This window comes from Chiloscyllium plagiosum, chromosome 23, assembly GCF_004010195.1.
Source record: "Chiloscyllium plagiosum isolate BGI_BamShark_2017 chromosome 23, ASM401019v2, whole genome shotgun sequence".
NCBI lineage: Eukaryota > Metazoa > Chordata > Chondrichthyes > Orectolobiformes > Hemiscylliidae > Chiloscyllium > Chiloscyllium plagiosum.
The window spans coordinates 8,233,382-8,261,345 of record NC_057732.1 but is presented as its reverse complement, the minus strand read 5'-3'; the positions used below and the strand labels follow the sequence as shown (position 1 = coordinate 8,261,345).

The following is a 27,964-nucleotide window of genomic DNA, read 5'->3' as shown; positions in this document are numbered from 1 at the left end:
GTAAAATCTGGCATCGAAGTAGCACCTCAAAGCCTCCCAAGAGAGTGGGGAGGGGTCGCTTCTGCAGCCGAGACCGGTTACTGACCTTTGTTAGTGACTTCCCATGAAATCTCAAAGAACATCAAATCTTCCACAGGCAAACTTTCATCCTCCCAGAAAGGGAGCCCGCTCAAAGAGGTCACCGAGAGTGACCTGAGTAGTGGCATTGTTCTGTTTCGAAGAGAAGCCCCCTTTCAACAGGCTGCCAGAAAGTTGGATCTCTGCTCTGGGGGCTCAGCGCTGGTTCTGACTCAGTAAAAGAAATACTGCCCCAAGCGTTGGGATCCTCATTGGAAATCTCAGCGCTCGCTCCTGAAGCGCCTTAACCCGCCCCGTGAGAGTCCTCTCACAGCGACACAGTCATCTCCCCACTTCGGAGGGAGGGAGGAAGGGGCTCCTCGGGAAGAAGGAGCACACCCAGTCGCAAAAGATGTGTCTTTACCACGTGAGTCTCCAGTATCCAGCCCATTTCCCGTAAACAGCTTAATCCTCACCCCCCACCCCCCTCTGTCTGTCGACCTGTACTGGTTAATATCATCAACAGTCAACTTTTGTTCCATGCACTTTAATTTTCTGTTCTCTTTGAGAATAATATGTTCACCCACCTTTTCTATACAATGGCCAGAGAATCCTATTGGAGGGCGACAGATATAGCGGGATTTGGCCAGGAATCTCAACTGACACTGATTTACATTAAATATTTCAGCGTTTCTGTTTGTAAATAAGAAGTCAGATAACGCTTTTCTATTTTAAATAGTGTATTTTCTCTGCGTTGCTGTCCTTCGTTTTAAATATTGACCCAGTGCCTTCAGGACAAGGGTTTACAACAACAACTTGCATTTATCGAGTGCTTTTAGTGCATTGAAACGTCCACCAGGAGCTTTACAGGAAGGTTAATGGGGTCTTGCCCATTCACTGGATTGCCGCCTTGCTGTGCTGGACAGGTTGAGGGGGTCCATTGATCCCAAGGCAATGTCCTCTGGAGTTCTCAACACCTGGCAGGGCCACCTATGACCATAAGGCCAGACATAGCTCAATCCAAGTCCTCAAGGATGACCAAGTGGGAAGATAGTTGAGTGATACCAAGGCTGCAAAAGAGGATGGGAGGCCGCAAGATCAGAGAGATCCCCAATCAGCAAGGTTTCCTTGACACTGGGTTTACCTTCCGCCAAGGGCCACGTGTCTACTGATGTTAAGAAATATCCCATACAAGGCACAGAGGAATTCTACCTTTAGAAAACACCTCCCAAATGTGTGGTTGGAGATCTGGCTCCAGGACAAAAATCCACAGACAACCCGGAACTTCCAGGCAGATAATCATACTCATTAGTGAGTGATTGCCAACACGTGGGGTTGGTTAACTCAAGTGGCTGAATGGATGGTATGCAATACAGAGTGATGTGTCAGCAGCATAGGTTCAATTCCCACGCTGGCTGAGGTTACCACCAAAGTCCTGCCTTCTCAACCTCTCCCCTTGCCTGAGATATGGAGACCCCCAGATTAGCCTGGTCTCCAGTCCTCCATCTCTCTAATCCCAAGGGGGTTCCGCTGACCTGGTCTCCAGTCCTCCATCTCTCTAATCCCAAGGGGGTTACGCTGACCTTACGCTGACCTGGTCTCCAGTCCTCCATCTCTCTAATCCCAAGGGGGTTATGCTGACCTTACGAGCCAACAATGTTTGGCATGGAACCAGGTCAGGCCATCTGTAGGGCAAATGATGAAAAGTTTGATCAAAGGGCTAGGTTTGAAACAGTGTTTATAAGAAGCAGAGAGAGAGATTCCCAAAAATTGAAGGAGTTCTGAAACTGAGGGCTATACAGATAAAGACATGGCTGCCAATGGTGAAGCAATTAAAATGCTGCATGTGTGACAGGCCAGAATTAGAGGCACGCAGAGTATTTAAGATGGCAACAGGACTGGAGGAGATGACAGAGACGGGGGAGGAGAGTGTAAAAGGGGTTTAGAAACAGGATGAGAATTTTAAAATGGAGGTGCTGTTGAATTAAGAGCCAAGGTAGGTCAGTGAGCACACAGATATAGGGTAAATATGACCTGGTACTGTTTTGTGGACAGGCAATAGAGATTTAAATGAGCTCAAGTTTATGGAAGATGGAAATCAGGAGGCCAGTTGTTTAACAGACTGAGATCTATATATTGAAGTAGGCACCAAGAGGTCTACAAGGATTTTATTATAAATCTACTGTTTAGCACGAAAACAGTTATCACCTTGCCCTTCAAAACACTTTTCCCATCTAGACATCAACCTCCAATGAAGAGGATCACATCTCTTTCCTGTTTAGTTTTTTAAAAATCCAATCACTAAATCACCAGCTTTCATTTTTGGCAAAACACCATCAAGCACCTATGCCACCAACTAAAATAAAAAGTTACAAGCACTGCCCTCCAGGGGCAGGAAATAAAACATGATTTTTAATTTTTGAAGACCCATCATCAGCTCTTCCTTTCTGAATCACCAACTCTTATATTTTCCAATTAACCTGTTCAGAGAGGTTGTTGCACTTCTCTGGAATAAGTGGGACCTGAACCCAGGTTCTCCTGGTACAGAGATAGGGACATCACCAATATGCTGCAAGAACCAAAATCAACCTTTTTTTTTATTATTCATTATTGTTAGCATACACAACTGAAAGGCTTTATTCCCATCATCACCCGTGTCACTTTACACTATCACTACTAAATCACTCAAGTTTTCCAATTAATCAAATTATGTGTAATGACCAGCAAGAGAAAATCACGAACTCTTAAATACAAAGACCAATGAGCATTATCTGTTCTCTATTAACTCTGGAGCAATAACATTTCTGTCTGGGTGTCCTTGGAGAAGGAGTACGTGGTGTCCATTAGTGCTCTCAATGTCTTTAGAGAGAAGAGGGCACAGCAAAGGATACAATGCTTTATCTCCTCCTCCAACTCAATTTTGATTTAATCCCTTGCTGCTCTCCCTCCATTCCCTGCTCCCCCTCCATCTTTGATAGTTTGCGTTGACCATAATGGCCTTTGCTTGTAAATAATCAATTGGATGCCCGAGAGTTTTTGCTGCTGGTGGTTACTAGTTTAAAACAAAAAGCAAGAAAGAAAGTTACAGTGATTTTGTTGGTGGTAAAGCACTCAGCCCTCTGTGATAACACTTCTGAAAAAACTAAAGAGGCCTGCATTTCTAACACTGACACCATCATGCGAGCAATGGAATGGTCAGTCTAGAGTATACAGGTGACGTCTCAGCAGCAGATCAGTTAGAATGCCACTCCTTATGTTGACAGACTGCCTGTCTGCTATTGGAATGTGCATTGGTGTTCAATATTGAGCCCCTTAGATTAGATTAGATTCCCTACAGTGTGGAAACAGGCCCTTTGGCCCAACAAGTCCACAACTGTTGAATAATTTGGCAATAGTCACTGTCCAGTGACCCAGAAAGGAATTGTCACTTATTGAGGCTAGTTTCAATAGAGAATTTTTATTAAATGGTCTTTAGATTCTGTCAGTGTAGACAAGCAGGAGGCTGGAAGAACACAGCATCAGGAGGTCAACGTTTTGTGTGTAACCCTTCTTCAGGATTCTGTCAGACTTGGCTTAGTATGTATCAGTCTTCCCTCTGGATTCAATGATTGAGAATTCAATCCCCGGTCCATAGATCTGAGTAGCAATTCCAGATTGATATTCCAATGGTATATAAAGAAGATAATAGCACTATTCATTATACAATTCATACACTTCAGAAGGTGCTTAATTGGCTGTAATGTGCTTAAGATGTTTGAAGACTTAAACTGTGCTGTAAAACATGCTGGGGTGGCACAGTGGGTCAGTGGTTGGCACTGCTGGCTCACAATACCAGGGCCCAAGTTTGATTCCATCCTCGTTCTCCCAAAATCTACATGAATTTCCTCTGGGTGCTCTGGCTTCCTCCCATAGCCCAAAGATGAGCAGATTAGGTGGATTGGCCAAGTTAAATTGCTTATAATGTCCAGGGATGTGCAGGCTTGGTGGATTAGCCATGGGAAATGCAGGATATGGGAAAGGGTAGGAGGCTGGAGCAAGGTCTGGGTAGGATGTTCTTTAGACGGTTGGTGTGGACTGGATGGGCTGAATGGCCTTCTTTCACACTATAGGGGATTCTATGACTCTACAAAAACGTAAGTCATTAATTCAGTGATGATATTCCTGCCTCTGAGTTGTAGTTGCATGACTGAAACCTCATTCCAAACCATCTGGCCAAGTGCAGATTGAAGCTCCAGCATTGAATACAAAAATCCAGTAGGAATACTTGTAGCTGGATGGTGTCAGAGGGCTGGGAGATTGTAAAACCCTCCCCCCTCTCAACTTCTGCATAGCACTGACTGTGTTATCATTGGGTATAAACATGGTAACAACCACAAAAGGAATGCTCGTCATTATGTGCCACGATGATTAATCAATTTTGATGTCTTCATACTTTGTGCATGAAGAATAGAGTAACAATATAAAAGTAATATAATGCAGTGGACAAAATTCTGCAGCACTAGCTGATGCTTGTTGAAGGTTAAATATCTATTACCTCACTCAGTCTGGCTCCTTGCCTTGGCTCAGCACTGCTGACACATTCTTCACTGCATTCTCTCTCTGACCCTGCCTCACCCTCTTCCCCAGCATACAACTTGCATTCAGGGTTGAGGGAAGAACAAGCCAGACAGGATTGTTTTACACCCAAAACGGTAGAATGTGAATTAGTTCAGCAGAAAGTTCTGCAAAGTTCTTGAATGTCAAAAGAATCAAAGAAAGCCTTGTATTTGTGTTAATATTGATCAATATTCAATATTCTCTTGAGATGTGCATTTTTACTTTGTATCCATTGGTGAATATATCCAGCATCTATTTTAAAGAAACGATGATGTGTTATTACAAGGGCCACACGTATCTTAAAGTACTTAAGAAACATCAATCACTCATCAGGCTTGAGTACAGACAGAGAAATCTTTTCCACATTAACAGATTGTAAACATGACCATAGTAATCTGGTTAATTTAGGAGTCAATATCTCACTGCTAATTGAATGTCTTGTTCTGAGTTACTCTCTACTTCCTATTTTCTAATCAGTTTATCCAGCCTGGCGTTCTAATTCGGATGTTTTGTTTTGTTGTCAATAGCTTTCTGAACAGCAACAAGTCAGTGTTCCACCATCTTTGTTCCGGAAGAATTTAAGGCTGTTTGGTAGCAAGGAACTTTCCCTTCTAAACTCAGCATGCTGTTTCTCACAAAATAATTTTTATGTTGTCATTCAAGGGATGTGTGCATTGCTGGTAACTTCAGCATTTATTGCCCGTCCCTAATTGCCTTTAGAATGTCGTATGGAGTTGCCTTTTTGAACTACTGCATAGGGAGTAAGCCTCAAATACTGCTGTTAGGAAGGGAGTTTCAGGATTTTTAACCTGGCAACAGTGAAGGAACAGTGATATTATTTCTAGTCCGGATGATGTGTGTCCTGGAGGGGAATTTGCAGGCGGTGACATTCCTGTATATCTGCCGCATTTGGCTTTCCAAGTAGAGAGCTTGTGGCTTTGGAAGGTGATGTCAAAGGAGTCTTGTGAATTGCCACAAAGTATCTTGTAAGAAGTGTGCACTGTTAATGAACAGGAGCTCCTCCAAACAGTTCCATGAACTCTCTCTGAGGGTGAGCTAATGTTAATGGGCTGGAGTTACTGGGGTCAGACCTCACAGCCTCGTTCAAGACACGGATTCTTAGTGAAGTAACTCAGGAGAAACATCCATAGCTTAGAAGGAGTGACCTTTTTTTTTAGTTCTACTTTGGTTTGGACAGTTTTGTGAAATTTTTAGATAGCAGTCCGTCTAAAAACAGGACAACATAGCAAAATTAGATCACCTTAGAGTAAGGAGTTAGTAATAGTCCCAAGCGAGAAGTGTTGGGATTAAACCCTAAAGTGGATACTTTAAGCTAAGTATGTTTAAGCACAGGGATATAATTAAGGTGTTAGGAAAATATTTTTTCTCTGCTGTGAGACAGTACTAGTGCTTTTGAACACTGTGCAAAGGATGTTTTATTTTAGAATTTGTAAAGGGATGTTTTAGGATTAAAAGCATTATACTTTTACAGTGTGTTTACAAAAATCTTGGAATTTGTGTTATAGGTAAACAGCATGGTTCATTTCTATTTTAACTTAATTTCTTTTAGTTAATAAATTTTTGTTTTATTGTTAAAATCTACAACACTGCATGCTTGTGTTGCAGGAAAAGACCATATTGTTAAAACCAAAACAAAACAAATATAATGTAACAAGCCACGTTTTAGGCTGAGGTCTGCCTTCCTGATGAAGGGCTTTTGCCCGAAACGTCGATTTCGCTGCTCCTTGGATGCTGCCTGAACTGCTGTGCTCTTCCAGCACCACTGATCCAGAATGAGATCTGCCTGGTCCATTAATAACATCAGCTGGGATCAAAATACTTTTGAAGTCGACACAGTTTTATAATGTAGGGAGCTCAGCAGCCAACCTATGCACAACCAAGAACTTACAAACAACAACGTAATGAAAAGCATCTCATACATTTAAGTGATAACGTTTAAGGGATGAATATTGGTCAAGGCACTGGGATGAGCTCCCCTGCTCGCTATTAAAAATAATGTCATGTGATCTCATGACCACCTGAAAGAGCAGATAGGGTCTCAGTCTATTGTCTCAGCTGAAAGGTAAAACCTCACAACAGTGTAGCACTCCCTTTCTATTGCACTACAGTAGCAGGCTGGGAATGGGCTCATGTCTCTGGCACATGACTTTGGCACAAGTTTCCACCTCCAAAGGCAAATACCACTGAGTAAAGAGTTGACCCTTTAATACAGGAAGAATGATCATGCAAATCAGTGTTAGCCTCCATTGAATTTTACATTGGTATGAGACTAAACCTTTCACAATGTGCCAGAGCATTGAAAAGAAATAGTCTGTCAATAATACGAAACATGTGGTCTAGTCATTATCAGCACGCTGTTTATGGGAGTTGTGTGCAGACTGGCTATCCTTTCTCTAGTTTCTCAACATTAATTCTAATTGTCTCTTGGAGACATTTAGAGATCATGAAAGCTGCTATTTAAATGCAAGTCTTCCCTTTAAGCTCAGACACTGAATGAAGGTGACTTTATAACTGAACCCTATCCTTTTTCAGATGCACACTTTATAATATGACATCAGGTGATGGAAATGGAATCACAAGGAATTTCCCCCTCCCTTCCTTACCCCCAGAAGCAATGAGATCAACTGGAATACATTCCACAATCCCTTACCTCTCCACTACTGTCCCTCTAGCCTGACTTAGATCAGCTCACGAAAATAGACCCATTAGGACACAACCTGCCTCAGTTTTTAAAAAAAAAACATTTTTGCTACTTTGAATTTGGAAATGTAGTTTACTACAACAATTGCCAGCTGACCCCTTCTGGTGAAATCTGCCCTGTAACCAAACAGAAGGCAAATCTTATACCAGCCACAGTTCACCGAAATAAAAAACCTACATTTCCTTGATAGTTAAGTGGAGGAATCATATTTTAAACATCATTGCCAAAGGACATTGGTCCAGGACAGGTAAGCAGAAAAGTTCTTAATACGCAAATCTAACTTTGGTGACGATACCAAACAGAATACTTCACTATTCCACCTTAACTCCAACAATACATCATATGCACATCCTTAATACATTTACATCTGACTATACACAGTTTAATTCTTAAACAAAACCAACTTATGTTTGTTCAGGGTGCTTAAAATAAATGAATGGATATATTTAACGTGTAAAATGTAAAAGGCATTCCATTTATGCAAGAGAATATTATTGACCTGGTTTCCACATACATTAATAAGTTTAAAATTAGCTGTGGAATCTCACCATCAAAGGCCCATTGGCATGCTGTCTAAGAGCAGATTGTGAAACATACTTGGGGTACAATCTCCAAACATTTATCAGGACCCTTTGCAAACATATCAGTTAGTTGTATTCTAGGTGTAATTCGCGAGATAGAAGATTGGAAAAATGGGATATGATACCATGAAATAAAGTACTGAGTTAAGTCACTTTCACATTCACTTATAACATTCATCCAACTCTGAATCACTTCCTGACTTATCCAGTCTAATACTTGGCCTCAAATCTGAAAATCTCCAGCTTCGTTACTTAACAGGATAGACTGCCTTATTTTATTACTTGTTCTATCCCTTTTTCCTCATAGTTGAGGACATTAGGGAGGAAAGGGAAGTTGGAGGTGAGGGTAGTAGATTGTTAACCGCTCTGACTTTCCCAGCAGTAAAGGTTTGAATTAACGCAATTAAGTTATTATTAACGCAATACAATTCCTTTGTATTGTTTCCTTACAAACAATACAAAGCGGAGTGTAAATTAGCCTTAGTAAGACCCACATCAAACATTAAAATGGTGTCCTAAAGCCATTTTGTCTTTGATTAATGCCCTAAATACTTCCACACACTGATGCTCGGCTAATTGCCAGGATTATGCCTCTCCTCAGGTTGATCAAAGGTGAAAAATCCATCCACACTCGAGGATCTCCATACTTAGGGAGGGTTGGAAGATTATGGTCAGAGTGTACACTACCTCCACCCTGATTTCCCTCAACAGTTGAGGTATTTCCTTGTGTAGACTGGTTCACGTGGAAAAATAAATGTCTGCAAATAAAGGCCAGCAGAGATATTTTAAAGGCAAAACATTCTTGATCTATGTTATTGAGTTCTTGATGAATTAGAAACAGGAACTTGAATTATAGCATTTTGATTTAATAAAACATCTCGACGGACTTCACAGGAACCCTATGAAGCAAAATTCAACACCGAGTTACACAAGGTAATATTAGGGGGAAATGATCAGAAACCTAGTTAAAGGTGTGTTAAAAAGTGTCTGTAAGGAGTAAACAGACGTGAATAGGTCTAAAGATGGGATTCCAGAGCTTAGATCCTAAACGGCCAGAGGCCAAACCCATTGTAGGTGGAGCAATTCAAATCAGGTCTGTTAAAGAGGCCAGACTTGGATGAGCACAGATATCTTGCAGATTTGAGGACCAGACAATGCCCACTAAAATGGAGATGGGTGAGGCCATGGATCATATTCAAAACAAGGATGAGAATTTTAAAGTTGAAGAGTTGCTTGATCAGGAGCCCTGTTGATCAGTGAACATAGGGGTGGTGAGTGAATCGGTATTGGTGCTAGTAAGGACAAAGGGCAACAGAGTTGTGGCGAGTAAAACGTGGGACAGCAGCAGGAGCGCTTTGAAGTAGTCAGGACAATGGCTGACAAAGATATGGATAAGAGTTTCAACATCATCTAGCCTGAGGCGAGGCCAAGTCAGACAATGCTATGAAGATGGAAAAAGGCAGTCTTAGTGTTACCATACTTCAACTACGCATTCATTAGAAGGTTACTGAGATAAGACCAGGGCTGGGAACAATCTGATTAAGCCCCAAACCAAGATGAAGTCATTGATATGGAGCAATTATAAGGAAGGGGGATTGAGGAAGTTTTAAAAAATGAACCAATTTATTTTGGATGCTTGAAAGGATAAAATTATTCCCAACCCAGTTTCTGTTATAATTCCATGTCACATCATTCCTGTACGAGGTATCCTTTGGGACAGCCCCTTTGTAATGAGGACCAAAGGCAGTGACTTCAACCTTAGTAGTGTTCAGCTGGATGAAATTGCAGCTCCCTCTATACTGAATAATGGTGAGAGTTGATGACAGACAGTAGTGAGGTGATTACTGTGAACACTGGGCTAAATCTTACTCGTGCATTTCAAGGGTATTTCCAGCTCCCATGTTACACCAGATGAAACATTTCAACGAAAACCAATTGGTAATTTATTGAATCTAACAACACAGAAGGAGGCCATTCAGACCAAAATGGCTTTGTTGGCTTTTCAAAAAAGTTATCAACCTAGGCTCTCTGGCTCACTACATCCCCTCAAAACCCTGTACGTTTTTCTAATGTAAGCACACTGTAGCTTCTCCAATCCAGAAACCCATTGTTTGGAAACAACAGTTGTCCAGAAATGTTTTGAGCAAACCAAGCAGTTAATGGCATTATTTTTAATACCATGAACTGGGAGCTGAAAAATGGAAGAAAACATACCAGGATAAACAAAACAATTTTTATTTTTGCGTTGTAATATTTTATCTTCATACTATGCTTCTGGTAAATGTTTATATCTCCAGTGTTTTCCAAATCACACACATGTGGTTAGGCCTCTGATGTCATTTAATGATCCAAAAAACTCCAAAGCATCCCTCTTACAGGCAGGAATTATGATGGAAAATGGGTGGGAATGATTTTATCCTTGCAAGCATCCAAACCAAACTGGTTCATTATTTTAAGCGTCCTCGGTCTCCCTTCCATTGTATTTGTATGCTACATGATATTGTGGTTTCTATTTCGATTTCTTGCCCCAGTGTAAAGGTGTAATTTTGTCTGTACAGTGTGGAAACAAGCCATTTGGCCCAAAACGTCTACACCAACCCTCCAAAGAGTATCTCACCCAAACCCAATCCCCTATCCTATATTTACCCCTGACTAATGCACCTAACCTGTTACCCATCCCTGAACACTATGGGCAATTTAACATGGCCAATTCACCTAACTGTACATCTTTTGGATTGTGGGAGGAAATCGGAGCACCCGGAGGAAACCCACGCAGACATGGGGAGAATGTGCAAACTCCACACAGACAGTCACCCAAGGCTTGAATCAAACCTGGGTCCCTGGTGCTGTGACACTGCAGTGCTAACCACTGAGCCACCGTGCCACCCTTGTTGTCTCATCTTCAAAAATAATACATCTGTTGGGAAGCACTAGCCATGAGGTTATGAAAGATCTTTGGTGTATAAATGAAAGAGGCTTTTCTTCTCCTTTCTAGTGAGGTGAGTCTGCTTACTGGAGGCCGTTGTGAGGTGTTGAGGTGGGGCTTGTGTGTAGGTAAGCCCCCTTGCTGACTGGAGGGGAGGCCTTGAGGTTTGAAGCTATGTGGTCTGGAGATTTGGCCAAATGTGGTCTGGAGGCTAGGCCCAATGTGGTCTGGAGGCTAGGCCCAGTGGGATCTGGAAGGTTGGCTCAGTAGAATCTGGAGGCTAGGCCCAGTGGGATCTGGAGGCTAGGCCCAGTGGGATCTGGAGGCTAGGCCCAGTGGGATCTGGAGGCCTGGCCCAGTGTGATCTGGAGACTAGGCCCAGTGTGGTCTGGAGGGTTGGCCCAGTGTGATCTGGAGACTAGGCCCAGTGTGGTCTGGAGGCTTGGCCCGGTGTGATCTGGAGATTTGACCCAGTGTGGTCTGGAGGCTAGGCCCAATGTGATCTGGAGGCTTGGCCCAGTGTGATCTGGAGGCTTGGCCCAGTGTGATCTGGAGGCTTAGCCCAGTGTGATCTGGAGACTTGGCCCAGTGTTATCTGGAGGCTAGGCCCAGTGTGATCTGGAGATTTGACCCAGTGTGGTCTGGAGGCTAGGCCCAGTGTGATCAGGAGGCTTGGCCCAGTGTTATCTGGAGGCTAGGCCCGATGTGATCTGGAGAGTTGGCCCAATATGATCTGGAGGCTAGGCCCAGTGTGATCTGGAGGCTAGGCCCAGTGTGGTCTGGAGATTTGACCCAGTGTGGTGTGGAGGCCTGGCCCAGTGTGGTCTGGAGGCTAGGCCCAGTGTGATCTGGGGGCTAGGCCCAGTGTGATCTGGAGGGTTGGCCCAGTGTGATCTGCAGGCTAGGCCCAGTGGGATCTGCAGGCCTGGCCCAGTGTGATCTGGAGGCTTGGCCCAGTGTGGTCTGGACGCTGGGCCCAGTGGGATCTGCAGGCCAGGCCCAGTGTGATCTGGAGGCTAAGCCCAGTGGGATCTGGAGGGTCGGCCCTGTGTGATCTGGAGATTTGACCCAGCGTGGTCTGGAGGCTAGGCCCAGTGTGATCTGGAGGGTTGGCCAATGTGATCTGGAGGCTAGGCCCAGTGCAATCTGGAGGCTTAGCCCAGTGCGATCTGGAGGCTTAGCCCAGTGCGATCTGGAGGGTTGGCCCAGTGTGATCTGGAGGCTAGGCCCAGTGTGATCTGGAGGCTAGGTGTTGGCATGGATTGGGGTGGATGGACATAAATTGTGTACTTTTAAAAGAAAAATCCTTTTTATTCTTATACTAGACTTTTCTTTTATTTTTCATCAAATACTTAGTATCTGTTTCAGTAAGATGGAACCGTAATGTGGCAACAACTTGTAAACTTCTCACTGTTTTCATTTGAGTACATGTGACAATAAAGCTCATTCAATTCCATCCAAATACTTGCCCAGGTTCATTTCCCTTGTCCTCTGTTGTGTGGCGTCCTGTTCGAGTTTTATTTATCAGAGCGTTTTGGTTGGAGTTTACCAGACCTCTGGAGACAGAATGGGAACTGAAAAGACTGGCACAATGTTGCAGGTATGTGATGGGTCATGCCCATTGCTATGCTACCTTCCCAGTGGCAGGACCTGTCAGACACGGCTCAGCCACTCCCAACGCCATAAGTGGCCAATTAAGAATATGTTGCTGTTCCTGTGGCATTTTACTAGAGATTGGAAGGTGGAGAGTGCCCTCTGTTGGATGGGGAGACCACCAAGCTCTCTGCGACCCACTGAGGGGTCCCATAACAGCGATGACTATCAGCTCTCAGTGATCACCCATACTTAGAGGGTATGCCATAATAGATGCTGTGGCCCCCGGAACAGACATACTTGTTTGTGTTTGAGTCTGACCATCTATGCGTCATCACCCTTCAAGTATAACCTCATCAATATCCTTCAATATTAATTGCTGGTTGAGAAATTACAAATTCTCTTAATTTTACTACAATGTTAACTTTGGTAATATGAACACTGGGATTTATTTACAGAGCAAACTAAGTATGTTATAAACTTTATCAGTGCCATTGGTATAGCCTGGGCTTAAGTTGTTTCATTAATGGGCTTCCCAAATGAATTATACAGTAGCTATTCAAGATGGAGCTAATACCTCTTTGAAAGAATATCGGGTGGCACAGGGTCTCACTCATTAGCACTGCTGCCTCACAGCACCAGGGACCTGGGTTCAATTTCGGCCTCGGGCGACTGTCTGTGTGGAGTTTGCACATTCTCCCCCTGTCTGCGTGGGTTTCCTCCGGGTGCTTCAGTTTCCTCCCACAGTCCAAAAATGTGCAGGTCAGGTGGATTGGCCATGCTAAATTGCCTATAGTGTCCAGGGATGTGTTGGTGAGGTGGATTAGTCATGGGAAATATTGGGTTACAGGATTGGGACAGGGGGTGGGTCTGGGTGGGATGCTCTTTGGAGGGTCAGTATCGACTCGATGGGCCTGCTTCCATATAGTAGGGATTTTATGAATCTATGAATTTCACGTGGTGACTAGGATGTCATTAGATAATTACCTTAAAGATACATGCTTACTTGATCACAGCCCCAGTGATGCTGCACAGCTGCTGATCCTCTGTTTAGCCAGCAACTGTTGAGAGGAACAGGGCCATCTAGAAGATACACTGCAGAAGTTAACCAAGGCTCCTTCGGCAGCTGCTTCCAAACCACTCCCATCCAGAAGGACAAAAGCAGCAGATACATGGGAAGCCCACACCGCCTGCAATTTCCCCTCCAAGCCAGTCACCATCTTGACCTGGTGACCTCACAGCGACACTACCTGGTGATCACCACAGGATGTGGCCCGGGGTTCACTGTTCGGTCTGACCCTGCAATGGGACACCTAATGCCCCATCAAATGCAGCCATTTGTGTTCCACCACAGCATATGTTGTGATTCTATATAAAATAAACAGGTTTTAATATTCAAATGCACAGTTAGTTACTACATTCATGCAGGAGTTTAATCAAAAGAGTGCAAAAACAAGAGCTGGAATAAGACATTTAGCTCTTCGAGCCTATTCTGTAATTTAATAAGCTAATTTTCTATCCTAATCCCACATTGCTGCATGATCACAATATCCTTAAATTTGTTCAAGATCCAAAAAAATACATGAATCTTCATGAATGAGCGTCCATGGCACTCTCAGACAGAGAATTCCATAGACTAACAACTTTTGAGTGTAGAAATGTCTCCTCAATTCTGGCCTAAGCAGCCAGCCAGTTATTCATGAAATCCCTGCAGTCTGGAAGCAAACCATTCAGCCCATCAAGTCCACACCAACCCACCATAGAGTATGCCACCCAAACCCACCTGTCTACCCTATCCCTGTAATCATACATCTCCCCTGACTAGACCACCTAGCCTGCACATCCCTGGACATTATGGGCAACTTAGCACCTAACCAGGACCTCTGTGGGAGGAAATCCTTGCAGATATGCAAGGAGAATGTGCAAATTCCACACAGACATTCACCTGAGGGCGGAATCAAACCTGGGTCCCTGGTGCTGTGAGGTAGCAGTGCTAACCACTGAGCCACCATATCACCCCATTTCTAAGATAATGACTCTATCCCTTCAGCCAAGGGAAACTTCTTTCAGCATCAGTTCTACTAATCTCTTTGCTGAAAAATGTGTTGCTGGAAAAGTGCAGCAGGTCAGGCAGCACCCAAGGAGCAGGAGAATCGACATTTCGGGCATAAACCCTTCTTCAGGAATGAGGCTGGTGTACTAATCTCCTTCACAATATTACATGATTCAATGAGATCAACTCTCATTCTCCTTAACTCTGGAGAATATGAGCCTAGTTTACTGAATCTCTCCTTGAAGTCACAGACAAAACGAGAATTGAAAAATGTGGTGCTGGAAAAACACAGCAGGCCAGGCAGCATCCGAGGAGCAGGAGAATCGACGTTTCGGGCATAAGCCCTTCTTCAGGAATGAGGCTGGTGTGCCAAGCAAGCTGAGATAAAAGGTAGGGAGGAGAGACTTGGGGGAGGGGCGTTGGGAATGCGATAGGTGGAAGGAGGTTAAGGTGACGGTGATAGGCCGGAGAGGGGTTTGGGGCGGAGAGGTTGGGAAGAAGATTGCAGGTCAAGAGGGCGATGCTGAATCCGAGGGTTGCGACTGAGATAAGGTGGGGGGAGGGGAAATGAGGAAGCTGGAGAAATCTACATTCGTCCCTTGTGGTTGGAGGGTTCCCACGCGGAAGATGAGGTGCTCTTCCTCCAGGCGTCGTGTGGTCAGGGTCTGGCGACGGAGGAGGCCAAGGACCTGCATGTCCTTGGCGGAGTGGGAGGGGGAGTTAACGTGTTCAGCCACGGGGCGGTTGAGCCAAGCAAGATTGGCAGCCCCTCAGAGTGAGGAAGACATACTGTTATATTACACAGAAACAGACCCTTTGGCCCAACTCGTCTATGCTGGCCAGGTTTCCCACATTAAACTAGTCCCATTTGCCTGCATTTGGTCCATATCCCTCTAAACCTTTCCTATCCATGTATCCAAATGTCTTTTCAATGTTAATGCATTTTAAATGTTGTAATTGTACCCATCTCTACCACTTCCTCTGGTAGCTTGTTCCATACACATGGCGCTCTGTATGAAAAAGTTGCCTCTCAGGTCCCTGTCAAATCTTTTCCCTCTCATGTGTGCTATGGAGTTCCACAGAAGGTGGGGAGAGTGAAAGAGAAAATGGAAAAGGGGGAGAGAATGAGAGAGAGGCTGTAAGGAACAGGAGTGAATAAAGCAAGGTAAAGGAGGAGGGAATTTTAAGAAGTAAAAGACTAAAGGAGAAACAATATTAAGAGGAAAGAAAAATCATCCAGCACCCACACTTCACATCATCCGTGAGTCTGTTGGGCCGTGGTCGATAAGTGATTGCCTGCCTTCTTCATGTTTCTTACTGCTCTTGAATTTTCAGACTGGGTCAGCTGACTGGATCAGACTCATGGGCATTACATTATGGACTCTTCAAATAGGGACTTCATAAACAACACATCAGTTGGCTGTAATGAGACTATATGACCAGCAGGTGGAGACCATGCACTACTGAAAGAGATTTGATTTGCACTCAGCCCAGGTTGAATGAGAAATGGGAGCTGGGAATTAACAGGATTGAGAACATGGGGAGAGGAAGATTGGGCTTCAGTGTTGCTGCTGCTAATTATTCTTAGGAGAATGAACATTGCTTCACTGGAGCAAATTTCTAATCAAACTTAGAGCAATGGAAGATGTTTATTTGTTCAAGCCATTCTGAGAGAGCCTCATAATCTCCCAGGTCAGCATTGACTTTTTTCTTAAAAATTGTTCTTCATTTATGGGAGATGGGTGTCACTGGCTGGGCCAACATTTACTGCCCAGCTCTAGGTTACCCTTCAGAAGGTGGTGTTGAACTACCTTGAATGATTGCACTCCATTTTGGGTAGGTACTCCCACAACGCCTTTGGGGAAGGAGTTCCAGGATTTTGGCCCAGCGATACTGACAGAATGAATTTCCAAGTCAGGATGGTGAGTGGCTTGGAGGGGAGTGTTCCCATGTATCTACTGCCCTTGACCTTCCAGATGGAAGTGGTTTGGAAGGTACTGTGTAAGAAGCCTTGGTGAATTTCTGCAGTGCATCCTGTAAATGGTACACACCGCTGCTACTGAGTGTTGGTGGTGGAGAGACTGAATGCTTGTGGATACGGTTCCAGTCAGCAGGCTGCTTTGTCCTAGATGGGGTCAGGCTTCTCGAGTGTTGTTGTAGTTGCACCCATCCAGACAAGTAGGGAGTGTTCTGCTCCTTATCTGTGCCTTGTAGATGGCAGGCAGGCTTTTAGGAGTCAGGAGGTGAGTTACTCTCTGCAAGATTCCTACCCTTTGACCTGCTCTTGTAGTTACAGTAGTTATATGACTATTCCAATTCAGTTTTTGGGCAATGGTAACTCCCAGGATGTTGATCATACAGGATTCAATGATGGTAATGCCATTGAGTGCCAAGGGATGGTGGTTAGATTGTCTCGTTTTGGAGATGGCTATTGCCTGGCATTTGTGTGGTGTGAATGTGACTTGTCAGCCCAAGCCTGTTTTGTCCAGATCTTGATGCATTTGAACATGGACTGCTTCAATATCTGAGGAGTCACGAATGGTGCTGAACTTCATGCATACATCAGCGAACACCCCCACTTCTGATTTTATGATGGTGGGAAGGTCGTTGATAAAGCAGTTGATGGGTGGCAGAGTGGTCAGCACTGCTGCCTCACAGATTAAGGGACCTGGGTTCGATTCCAGCTTTGGGTAACTGTGTGGAGTTTGATGTCTGCATGGGTTTCCCCATCGGTGCTCTGGTTCTCTCCAGTCCAAAGATGTGCAGGTCCAGGTGGATTAGCCATGTTAAATTGCTCATAGTGTGTAAGGATGTGCAGGTTAAGTGGATTAGTCATGTGGGGTTATGGGGGAGTGGATGCATCTGGGTAGGATGTTCTTCAGAAGGTTGATGCAGACACGATCGGCTAAATAGCTTTTTTCTGCACAGTGGGGATTCCATGATTCTAAGATGTTTGGGCTCAGGACACTGTGCTGAGGAACTTCTGCAGAAATGTCCTGGAACTGAGATTACCAATCTCCAAAAACCACATCTATTTTCATTTGTGCCAGGGATAACTCCAACAAGTGGAGAGTTTGCCCCATTTCCCGTTGATTCCAGTTTTGCCACAAATGCGACGTTGTTGCCAAGGGCTGTCACTCTCCCCACCCCACAGGAATTCAGCTCTTTTGTCCACGTTTGAACCAAGGCTGTAATGAGGTCAGGAGCTGTGTGGCCCTGGTGGAATCCAAACGGGGCATCACTGAGCAGGTTATTGCTGAGCATCTACTGCTTATTAGCACTGTTGATGACACCTTCCATCACTTTACTGATGATCAAGAGTAAATTGATGGGGAGAAAGTGAGGTCTGCAGATGCTGGAGATCAAAGTTGAAACTTTATTGCTGGAACAGCACAGCAGGTCAGGCAGCATCCAGGGAACAGGAGATTCGACGTTTCGGGCACAGGCCCTTCTTCAGGAAACGGGAAATGGGGCAAACTCTCCACTTGTTGGAGTTATCCCTGGCACAAATGAAAATTGATGGGCCAGCTTTTTGTGGATTTGTCTTGTTTTTTGTGCACAGGACATACATGGACAATGTTCTATATTGTTAGGTAGATGCCGGTGTTGTAACCGCAATGGAAAAGTTTAGCTAGGTCTGTGGAATGTTCTGGAGCACAAGTCTTCAGTACTACTGCTGGAATGTTGGCTGGGCCCATAACCTTTGTGCTATCCAGTACCTTGAATCATTTCCTAATATCACGTGGTGTAAATCAAACTGGCTGAAGACTGATATCTGTGGTACTGGGAACCACGGGACGAGGCCAAGATGGACCATCCCCTTCGGCATTTCTGGCTGAAGATTGCCGCGAAATTATCTGAATGAGCATTTGGAGAGTGATGGAGGGCTGTCACTTTTGGGTAACGCCACATCAAGACTAATATTAGTCGCAAGTCATAGTAATAGTCACTGTCCTTGTTTGTTAATCAACACATTGTCCATATAAAGCAATCTCTGAAGTAAGAAGGAAATAGAAGGCTCTCCTGACTCAGGTCAAAGTTTTGTTATCTTTTGTTTTAAGGAAGTTGACAGCTTTTGCAATCAGCATGATAGATATAAAGATAACTTTTAAGTTAAAGGAGATCGTGTTGGAAGTATATAGCTAAGCCTTCAATACTTGAGTCATGTGGACTCTGCTGACATTACTCAGTCCTTTTCTAAACACAACTCTCACATTCATGGCTGAATTAGTTTCCATAAACAGACTACATCACTACTAAGTTAAAGGTTACATCAGGATTCTCTCCTGCATTAGTTAGAATAGCACCAGGTACAATCATTACATTCAAATTCAAATAGATTATTTATTGCTCAATATGTGAGCTAGCTACCTCCTGCAATTTGGTTGACAGGAAAGTACACTGTAGACAGATGTAAGCTAAGTGGGGAAGATCACACTATTACTAATAATAGCTCCCAGCCATGCAGAGATTGACACAAATTAAAACTAAGAAACTGTAATTTAATTTAGTAACAGATTCCACAAAATGAACATTAACTTTTTATACATCTTTAAGAACAAACATATTATAGTCTATCTACCAATCAGTCATGTAGTCAGATGATTGATTGATTACAATGGACTAACAGAGAATGTATGAGAAAGGATGAGATCATGAGGTATTAACCATGAGAAAAGCAATATTAGTGTCATGTAGATATACTAAAGAGGATTACGTAACTTATAAAATAACTTAATAGGTTGAAATCTTATGTCCTAACTAAAAATACCAGAATGTGTTGACATGTTAGCATGATAGTAAGACATTATAAAGACAATAAAAGGTTCATTGTGTAACAACCTCAGGGAACTTGAATTTCTAGTATCAACCATTATATGCACTTACAATTCTTTTTGAGGAGTCTGCCTTCGAGTATCTCTCTGCGGGGCTAACCTGATGGTCACTGTATGTTATGGATCGCATAACATGAGTAAGGGCATTAAAGTAAAATCTCATTATTCCCTATTTCAAGGTTGTTTGAAGAGGTCTGAATATACTCTTTAAAGTAAAAATACAATATACATTCAGGCTATTGAGGACAGAAATATAATAAGCATCATTCTCAGAATAGAAAACTAGAATAAATGATCTCCTTGAATAAGGGTGAACAAATAATTGAGGAGAATCTAGAATCAGACTTAAATCCACTATCACAAAAGACGATAGTTAATTGGTTTAATGGGCTGCAAGTAAGTTTCTTCTAAAGTGTGAGGAGGTGGAAAATTGTTAGATTGTATGAAAGAATCATTGCAGTCAGACAGAGGAAGGGTGTTTAGAAACAGCCCAGTCAGGCAGTGATGGAGACATGCAAAAGGAAGCAAGAGGACACATGCTAGAAACACCTCCATAATGGAAAGGAGCAACATGGGAGGTGAATGGGACAAATGTAGAAAAATGGGCTAAAACTCAAAAGATACTAATATCATTGACAGACAAATTACTACAGAGTCCTGGAGCATCGGAGGCTGAGGGGTGACCTTACAGAGGTTGATAAAATCATGAGGGGCATGGATAGGATAAATAGACAAGGTCTTTTTTTCCCCTGGGGTCAGCAGTAGGGGAAACTAGAGGGCATATGTTCAGGGTAAGAGGAGAAAGACATAAAAGGGATGTATGGGGAAACTTTTTCACGCAGAGGGTGGTGCATGTATGGAGTGAGCTGCCAGATGAAGTAGTAGAGGCTGGTACAATTGCAACATTTAAAAGGCATCTGAACGGGTATGTGAATAGGAAGGGTTTACAGGGATATGGGCCAAGTGCTGGCTGGTGGGACTAGATTGGGTTGGTTTATCTGGTCGGCATGGACGAGTTGGACCGAAGGGTCTACTCCCATGCTGTACATCTCTATGACTCTATAAAATTTGCACTATGTTTGTAGTAAGCCAAGGAAGAAGAGAAACTAGACAAGTGATAATGGGGTCTATGAGTGGGTGAAAATGAGTTGGCTGTGTTGAGAGCAACCCATGTCAGGGCAGAACCTGAGGGTGTGGGTTGGTAGTAGACATGGAAAGAGGCATTCAAGCTCTGAAATGATTTAACTCGATATTGAGTCCTGAAGACTGTAGGTAACCTAAGAAGAAGGTGAGGTACGGTTCTTCCAGCTCGAGTTGAGTCTTGCTGGGCCACTGCAGTAGGCCTGTGACAGAAATGTTAGTGTGGGAACACAGTGGTGTGTTGAAGTACAGGCAGCTGGAAGCTCAGGATCATTTTACAGGCAGATCATAGGGGTTTCACAGAGCAGCCACCCAGTCGGAACTTTATCTTCCTGGTGTAGAGGAGACCACACTGTGAGTAGCGAATACAACAGACATTGAGTAAAGTGCAGGTAAATTGCTGTTTCACCTGGGAGGTGTGTCTGGAGCAGTGGATAGTGAGAAGGGAGTAGAAAAATGTGCAAGTGTTACACCTTCTGCGATTGCCCTGGAGGTTGTGGGAGTGGAGGTGGAATGGAATAAAATGTACTGGGAGGGAGGGATCCTGCGAAATACTGACAAGGGAGGGGAATTTGTGTCTAGTGGTGCCATCCTGATAGAGGTGCTGGATATAATGGCTCATGATCCTTTAAATGTAGAGGGTGGAAAGTGAGGACGGGGCAGGGGGGACTGTTGGGGTGGTGCACACTATCATTGACATGGAGCGGAAGAGAAGAGGTGCAGGCAGAAGTGTGGGATGTGAGTTGGACATGGCTGAGTATCCCATTAACTACAATGGTGGGTTAAAGAAAAAGGTGGACATTACTGAGAGCCCAGTGCAGATGGTGGCATCATCAGAACAAATGCAATAGAAACAGAATGGAATGGAGTCTTTACAGAAATCAGGGTCAAGGCAACTGTGTGAGTCTGTGTATTTGTAATTGAATATCTTAATTTTTTTATCGTCCCCAATTCAAACAAGTTTCAAACTAGATCTACTCTAAAGATGCTTCAGACTACAATTCAAAACAGTATCATGGGGTGATGCTAGGACTGTGTATATAAGGATGGAACGAGATGAAAGAGATCTCTGGTAGAATAGAGATCCTCAATGGCCTTTAGCTATTCAGCAATGCTCAGATCCAGAGATTCATTTGAGTAAGATGTCAAATGGGTCTTTGTATCTCTTCTATATTGGGTTTGAAGGTGTTGAACATTGCTAGGAGCAGATTTTAAGGATGGTTCACTAGTTCCCCGCTTTCCAACCAGCAAGTTTGGGAAGAATGGAAAGAATTGAGAGGGTTTTTTTTGCCTCAATATGTGGTTGCTATGAATTGCTCTAATGAAGCTCTGATGGAAGGGCGTACCTTCTTCTCACGCTGAATAAACAGTTGTTTCCATTGAGATTTAGCATTTTTATCATTCTGTTTTGATAAGGGACAAAAAAGTGAAAAAGTGTGTAATTTTGAGCAATACTCCGGTTTTGTATTAAGAAGCAAAATCAACGAAGCATTGGATTAAATTGAAAATAACAGTACAATAGATGTATTTAAAATAAAGCAGAGAATTGTGGACGCTGGAAATCTGAAACAAAAGCAAAATAGAAATTGCTGGAGAAACTCGCCAGGTCTGGCAGCAGCAGTGGAGAGGAAGCACTTATGGACGTTTCGAGTCTAGTGACTTTTTCTTCAGAAATGTATCTGCAATTGTACGTCCTGAAGAATAATTGTCACTATATGTATACAGGTCTGAAAAAAGTTATGCAAGTTTATATCTCCGGTGCCACCACTAAATTAACCTCTGATCAACTTTAACAAGAGCAATTCAATTAGCATCGTTTTGAGGCGAGCACTGAATTAATGTTTGAATCAGTTTCTGTGCAGATTTGTTAATGCGGACTTTGTAACGCTAAACTCGAAGGATCATAAAATGGGTTTGTTCATTGGAGAGTGAGGATAAGTAAAACATGAGAAACGTTCCTCATTTGCTTATAACCGCGCGTGGAAACATTTGTAGCAGTTACTGTTCGCTCGGCTGAATCCTGCATAACGGAAACGTTCAGCAAGAATTTAAAACAGCATTGAAATCCCAGTCTGAGAGATTATTGTTTAAAATGCTTCCAATCTCAAGATCATCAACAATTTAGCTACCTGTACACACAGATTTGCACTTTGTTGAACCGTGAATTCCGATGTTCCAACTATTGCGTTGTCAAATTTATGCAGAATCTGGTTGCGTGGATATCATGACAGCAGCAAATACCAAAATATTTGCAAACTCAAGAGGTAGTGAAGGTACAAGTTGTTACGGAACCATTAGCACCCGTTCAACGTAAGGTAGGAGCTGCATATTTTTTTCATTGCTTTCAAACGGACCGATTTTGAAAATCTTAAACATCTTTTTTGTACAACATTGATGCTAGAATTTTTACTATAAGCGCCTCCTGACAACAGACAATGAGTTATTGTGTCCATTTATCAGTAAAATCAAGGCAAAGTGTTCTAAAATATTACTAAAAAGTTGGTTCAAATGTCTTTGTAAATGGGGAGTTCACGGAGGGTTGAAGTTAGCGAGTTTGGATACAATGGAAATCGTTTTCTTCCTCATCTGGAAGATTGCTATGTGTAAAGACTGGGCGATATCTAAAGGTAGTCCCCAATTCTGTCTTTTGCACGGGGCGAGGTTTGTAAACGAGTGACCCGTCGTGCAGGAGAAGTGTATTGAGTTTGAACTGCAATTTCCGTGGGAGGCAACGCCTTTTATATAACAGCATCCCTAACTTATCCATCAGCAGAGGGTTTTTTTTTAAACACCCATATATGAGTCATCCTGAAGATGATTTTCGTGAAGTCCACGGGAACAAATCTCACGGCGTTAAAAACAGAGTTCGCCAATTATTAAACCATAGAGCAGGGAGACGGCCAACAGAACACAACAGGGTGAGCCACTTTAATTCTCTGCATCGGCAGCAGGACGCGAACATCTTCAATATAGCTGGTCAAAACTTACCAGAATTGGGCAGAACTATTGGCAGCCAATTCTGAACGGGTTAACTCATTGGCGTAAGGCGATTTTTGGATGGGCCTTTTCTGGCAAGCGTAGACAGTGCGGTGAAAACAGGTCCAATAGTAACTTGCAAGACAATATGGGATAAACGCTTGAAAGGGAAACATTGGCAAGGATCTGGGGAATCAGCAGGAGAGTGGCTTTGGTTGGCTAGCTCTCTCAAAGAGCCGGCGTATGTATGATGGACCGAACGGCCTCTTTCGCGGCTGTCCCATTCTCTGTACATAAGTCAGCCCTGATGGGCATAAATCGTTGAGCTGGGATTGGTGTCAATGTGGGGGGGGGGGGGGGGAGGAGCGGAGTTAGTGAGAACAACAAAACAGCGTTGTCAGTAAATGGGTTTGCAATGTCTTCGGGTTTTAAAGTATTTAAAACGCTGAGCAAGGTCCCAACCGATTTGTAAGCTCGGACAAACTATCTGGAATCTACCTGTCGCTCAGTAAGTGGCGTTTTACCATCTCGTCCGAAAACAAAAGATTTTGAAATTGAAAAGATTTAAAACAAAATTAACTCGCTGCCCTACTGAGTACGCTTCTTTAAACAAAAAAAAAACTCGAAAAAATGTAAGTAAGACACGTATTAGAAGGTGGGATAGTTCACCGCTGAGTTTCTGGAACAAAAAGGGGTCATTTAGTAGCCCTGCCTCTGGTAGTGCGCAGGGTTTGACTGTCTTAGAGACTCCATCCCTGAGTGTGAGAGTTCCCTTTCAGCACCGCACGGAGTGGACAGCGCTCTCACTGCTGGAGAAGTCCCCCTCAGAACTGATTTGTCCGGGCGATTTTCGATTTTGCTGGGTACCCATCATTGCGCTTTACTCAGCAACAGTTCTGTGTTAAAATTCACGCCTGCCGAATCGTAGATCCGTTCGGTTTCGACTGGGAAGATTTGAATTTCATCTCAATTTAGAATCTAATGGCTGGTGGACCGCGATGAACGAGGTGGTGTATGGCAGGAGTCAGTTAGTTGAAGTAGTTGTGTGTGGGACATCCATCTCTGTCAGTCCCACCATTGTAAATTGTGTTTAATTCACAGAGGCAGTCTTAGTGTGCTCTCTCTGCAGGGTCGTGACATGACTAGGCTTCTGCTGTTCGTGGTTGTTATAGTAAATTGCCACAATGCACACTTGGGGAAACCGATCTTCAGTGAGAAATTCGGATCTGTGGGTAAGTGTTACAATCCGCTTATACATCAGGTTTGGGAAATTGTACAGCTGCGCCTGAAGTAAGGATAGGGGCAGACAAAGGGATAAGGCTGTAATGTGTTCTACTTTTGCAACAACGTGATTTGTATAGCTGCAAAGACAGCTCAGCGTTAAATATTCATATAGGTCAGAGAATGGAATATTTGCATGAAATTCTGATACTGGGCGAGGTTAATGTTACAGTAAGTCCCTGGGCTTGCTGTTCTATTTAACATAGCTGCAGTGTCTGCTCTATTGCAAACCTTACTGGTAACGTTGGTATTAGAACAATGTCTAATGGTTTCTGTATCACTGAGGGGAACATGTATCAGCCAGCTTCATATTTAATCACTTGTGTTAATGATAAAATGAGACGGCAAAGTTACACGCAAACTTCCCAGAGTCCAGTTGCGAGGCATAATGTGAAACTAAAAGCGTAGCCTTCAGGAATGAGTCCATTCTCATACAGTTATAGTCAAAGAGTCATACAGCACGGAAACAGACCCTTCGGTCCAGCCAATCCACGCCGACCGTAATCTCAAACTAAACTAATCCCACCCGTCTGCACTTGGCCCATAATCATGAACTTATCCAAATGTCTTTTAAATGTTGTATCAGTACCCGCCTCCACCAATTAGTCCACAAGTTCATTCTACACACGAACCACTCTCTGAGTTGCAAAGTTTGCACCTTGCGTCTTGTAAAATCTTTCTCTCATCTTAAAAATATGCTTCTTAGTCTTGGAATCCCCTACCCTCGGCAAAAGACACCTGCCATTCACCTTATCTATACCCCTCATGATTTTAGAGACCTCTGTAAGGTAACCCTTCAACCTCCTACGCTCCAATGAAAGACGTCCCAGCCAGTCCAGGCTCTCCTTATATCTCTATTGCTGGCAATGTCCTGGTAAATCTTTTCTGAACCCATTCCAGCTTAATATACCCTTCCTACGACAAGAATTGGGCACAGTACTTCAGAAGGGGCTTCACCAATGTCCTGTATAACCTCAACACGACGTCCCAACTCAAGGGTCTGTGCAATGAAGCCCCCACTACCAGAATCTAGGGAACACTGGGTCAATTGGCCAAGCGCCATAGATTTTGGTTGAGTCAGGGTTATTGAGATATACAGAACAAAAGCCATTAAATTGAGACACAGATTAGGATTAGTCTGACTAAATGGTAGACTAGACTTAGAGAGGCTGAATGATCTCTACCTGTGATCAGCTTCCACTTAAAACAGATCCAAAGTAATCATTAAAAACAAAGACCACGGATGCTCAAACACAGAATGCTCGTCAAACTGCCAGCAGCTGTGGAGAGAGAAACAGTTCAAGTCCAGAATGATTCTTCCTCAAAAAGTAAAAATTGATGTCTTGAATCCTTTTTTTCCCTATAGAAGCAGGAACCAAGAAAACAAATCGCCTCCGTTTATTAAAAGGAAATTGGATTCCGAATGTTAAAACATGTGATGGTCCTGGAAATCTGTTTCTGTCGTGGGGGCTGTCCTAATATGAATTAGGGTCACTCAAGCCGAAACGTTAACTGTCATTTCTCTCCGCAGATGCTCAGCAATTTCTGTGTTTGTTGCTACTGGTGCTGATTTTAGTGCACAGCTATCCAAGTAACAATCCAGTTTCACTTAGTTACCTAGTAATAACTGAACTAACTGTGCTGCTATACTGACGGGTGTATCTTCTTCACTCCCGGTCTCAGATTCGATGTTCCCGGCCCGCCAGCCTCAATTTTCCCGGAACTCGCCTGCCTTGGCTCGGAATTTAAACTCCCAGAACTCACCCGAACAGTCCAGCCTCTGCTACTTCCTGCAGGAGAGTGACCTGGAGAGTCAGATCTCCTGCAAACTCCGGTTCACCAGGAGCAAGTTTAACTTCAATCCTTTCGGACTCCGGTTCGGGAAGAGAGGTGAGGCCGGCTCGGTGAACGGGAAGGCCCTGACTGTCAATGGCAACAAGCTGCCTTATCTTTGGAGACATAAAGTCCCGACATGAGGGTATTCCCTGAGCGAGTGCCGAACGCTTTTGTATTAGAGGCTTTGTAGAGTGTTCAATGTATTCTCGTGTGGTGTGAGACTGCGACACACGCGGAGCGCACCCGTAGTAATGCAATGTTAATCTGTTTTGTTCCCGTGGTAAATCCAGCACAATTGCATTGGGTTTTTTTTTTGTATAAATATGTAAAACAATTAATGCTGTCCACATACACAATAAAGGCCGCCGATTTGGATGAATTTGCACCTACAATCGCCGCGCGTTTTGAATGAAACCAGGGAGTGAGAAAATATTGATTTCACTTGCTCTTATAGTGGACCTGTCTCATCACTGTTAAACGCAAGTTTTTAAGCTTCTATCAATGAGGCACCAAGTTCACTTTGCAATCAGGTGTGGTAACGAATATGAATAACATATTGCGAAGACTTGTTGCTGTATGTGCTCCCTTAACATTATGTTCATTATTCGCGGGCCGATAAAGTTTCAATCCAAAACTAATGACTGGCCTTGGAGCAGAGCAACCTACCTGCTAAGAAATAGAATAAACTTTCTTTGGTTCATTGATTCATCGCCAGTTGTATATCACCATTTGTAAATATTGTTGGACAATTCATATTATGGAATATTATTAAGAACAGAACATTTCCGATAAGCAATTGCTGGAGAAACTCTGCAAATCTGAAACCAAAGTGTCTGATGAAGGGACCCTAAGCAACTCTGCTTGGGCACTGCCAGACTTGCTGAGTTTTTCCAGCAATTCCTTGTTTTTGTTTCAGATTTCCATCATTCTTTGTCTTATAGTATTTCCAGTGTTCAACCATAATCCACATTGAGAACCTTTTACACCAACCAGGGTACATGCCTTTACGTGGGCACTTGGCATATCCAGTTGCCTCAAAAATGTTTCATAGTCTGAGTTTGATGAGTGTTAACCCCTGTTCAAATAATTGTGAAAGTGCCCACAACATCAGTCAGATGAAGTTGGAGATATAAATGAATTCATGATAACAAGCACTTGGCAAACGAAGACTGGGTCATTTGAATTTATTTTCATACTGAAAATCATAACTGCACACCAAGATTCTTCATTGGAACAATTAAGTCATAGAAAATATAACATACAAAAATGTTTCTTTCACAGATCTAATGGTTTATGCATCGAATAGGCTTAAATAGAAATTCCAGTTTCCCTTCAATTTCTTTATATTTTGATTGGAATAAAGTCACA

At 43.3% G+C, this 27,964-nt stretch overlaps 2 protein-coding genes across 3 annotated transcripts in view; one reads left to right on the top strand and one right to left on the bottom strand.

Annotated features, from left to right (window-relative positions):
• gys2 (glycogen synthase 2) overlaps positions 1-390 on the bottom strand; it is a 46,365-nt gene extending 45,975 nt beyond the window's left edge. The window contains exon 1 of the mRNA XM_043713433.1: positions 86-390. Coding sequence (XP_043569368.1) covers positions 86-206 — 121 coding nt within the window. The 5' untranslated portion in view covers positions 207-390. The remainder of the gene's footprint in view (positions 1-85) is intronic.
• Positions 379-27,964, top strand: kiss2 (kisspeptin 2). Of its 2 annotated transcripts, none has more exons than XM_043713446.1 (3): positions 379-484; positions 24,609-24,711; positions 26,444-27,963. In XM_043713446.1, exons 1-3 carry the CDS (start codon positions 470-472, stop codon positions 26,734-26,736), a joined length of 411 nt encoding a protein of 136 aa, XP_043569381.1. In that variant the 5' UTR covers positions 379-469; the 3' UTR covers positions 26,737-27,963. The 2 variants fall into 2 exon arrangements, with proteins under 2 accessions (XP_043569381.1, XP_043569380.1); XM_043713445.1 differs by lacking the exon at positions 379-484 and adding an exon at positions 23,210-23,421 and having other exon boundaries at positions 26,444-27,964.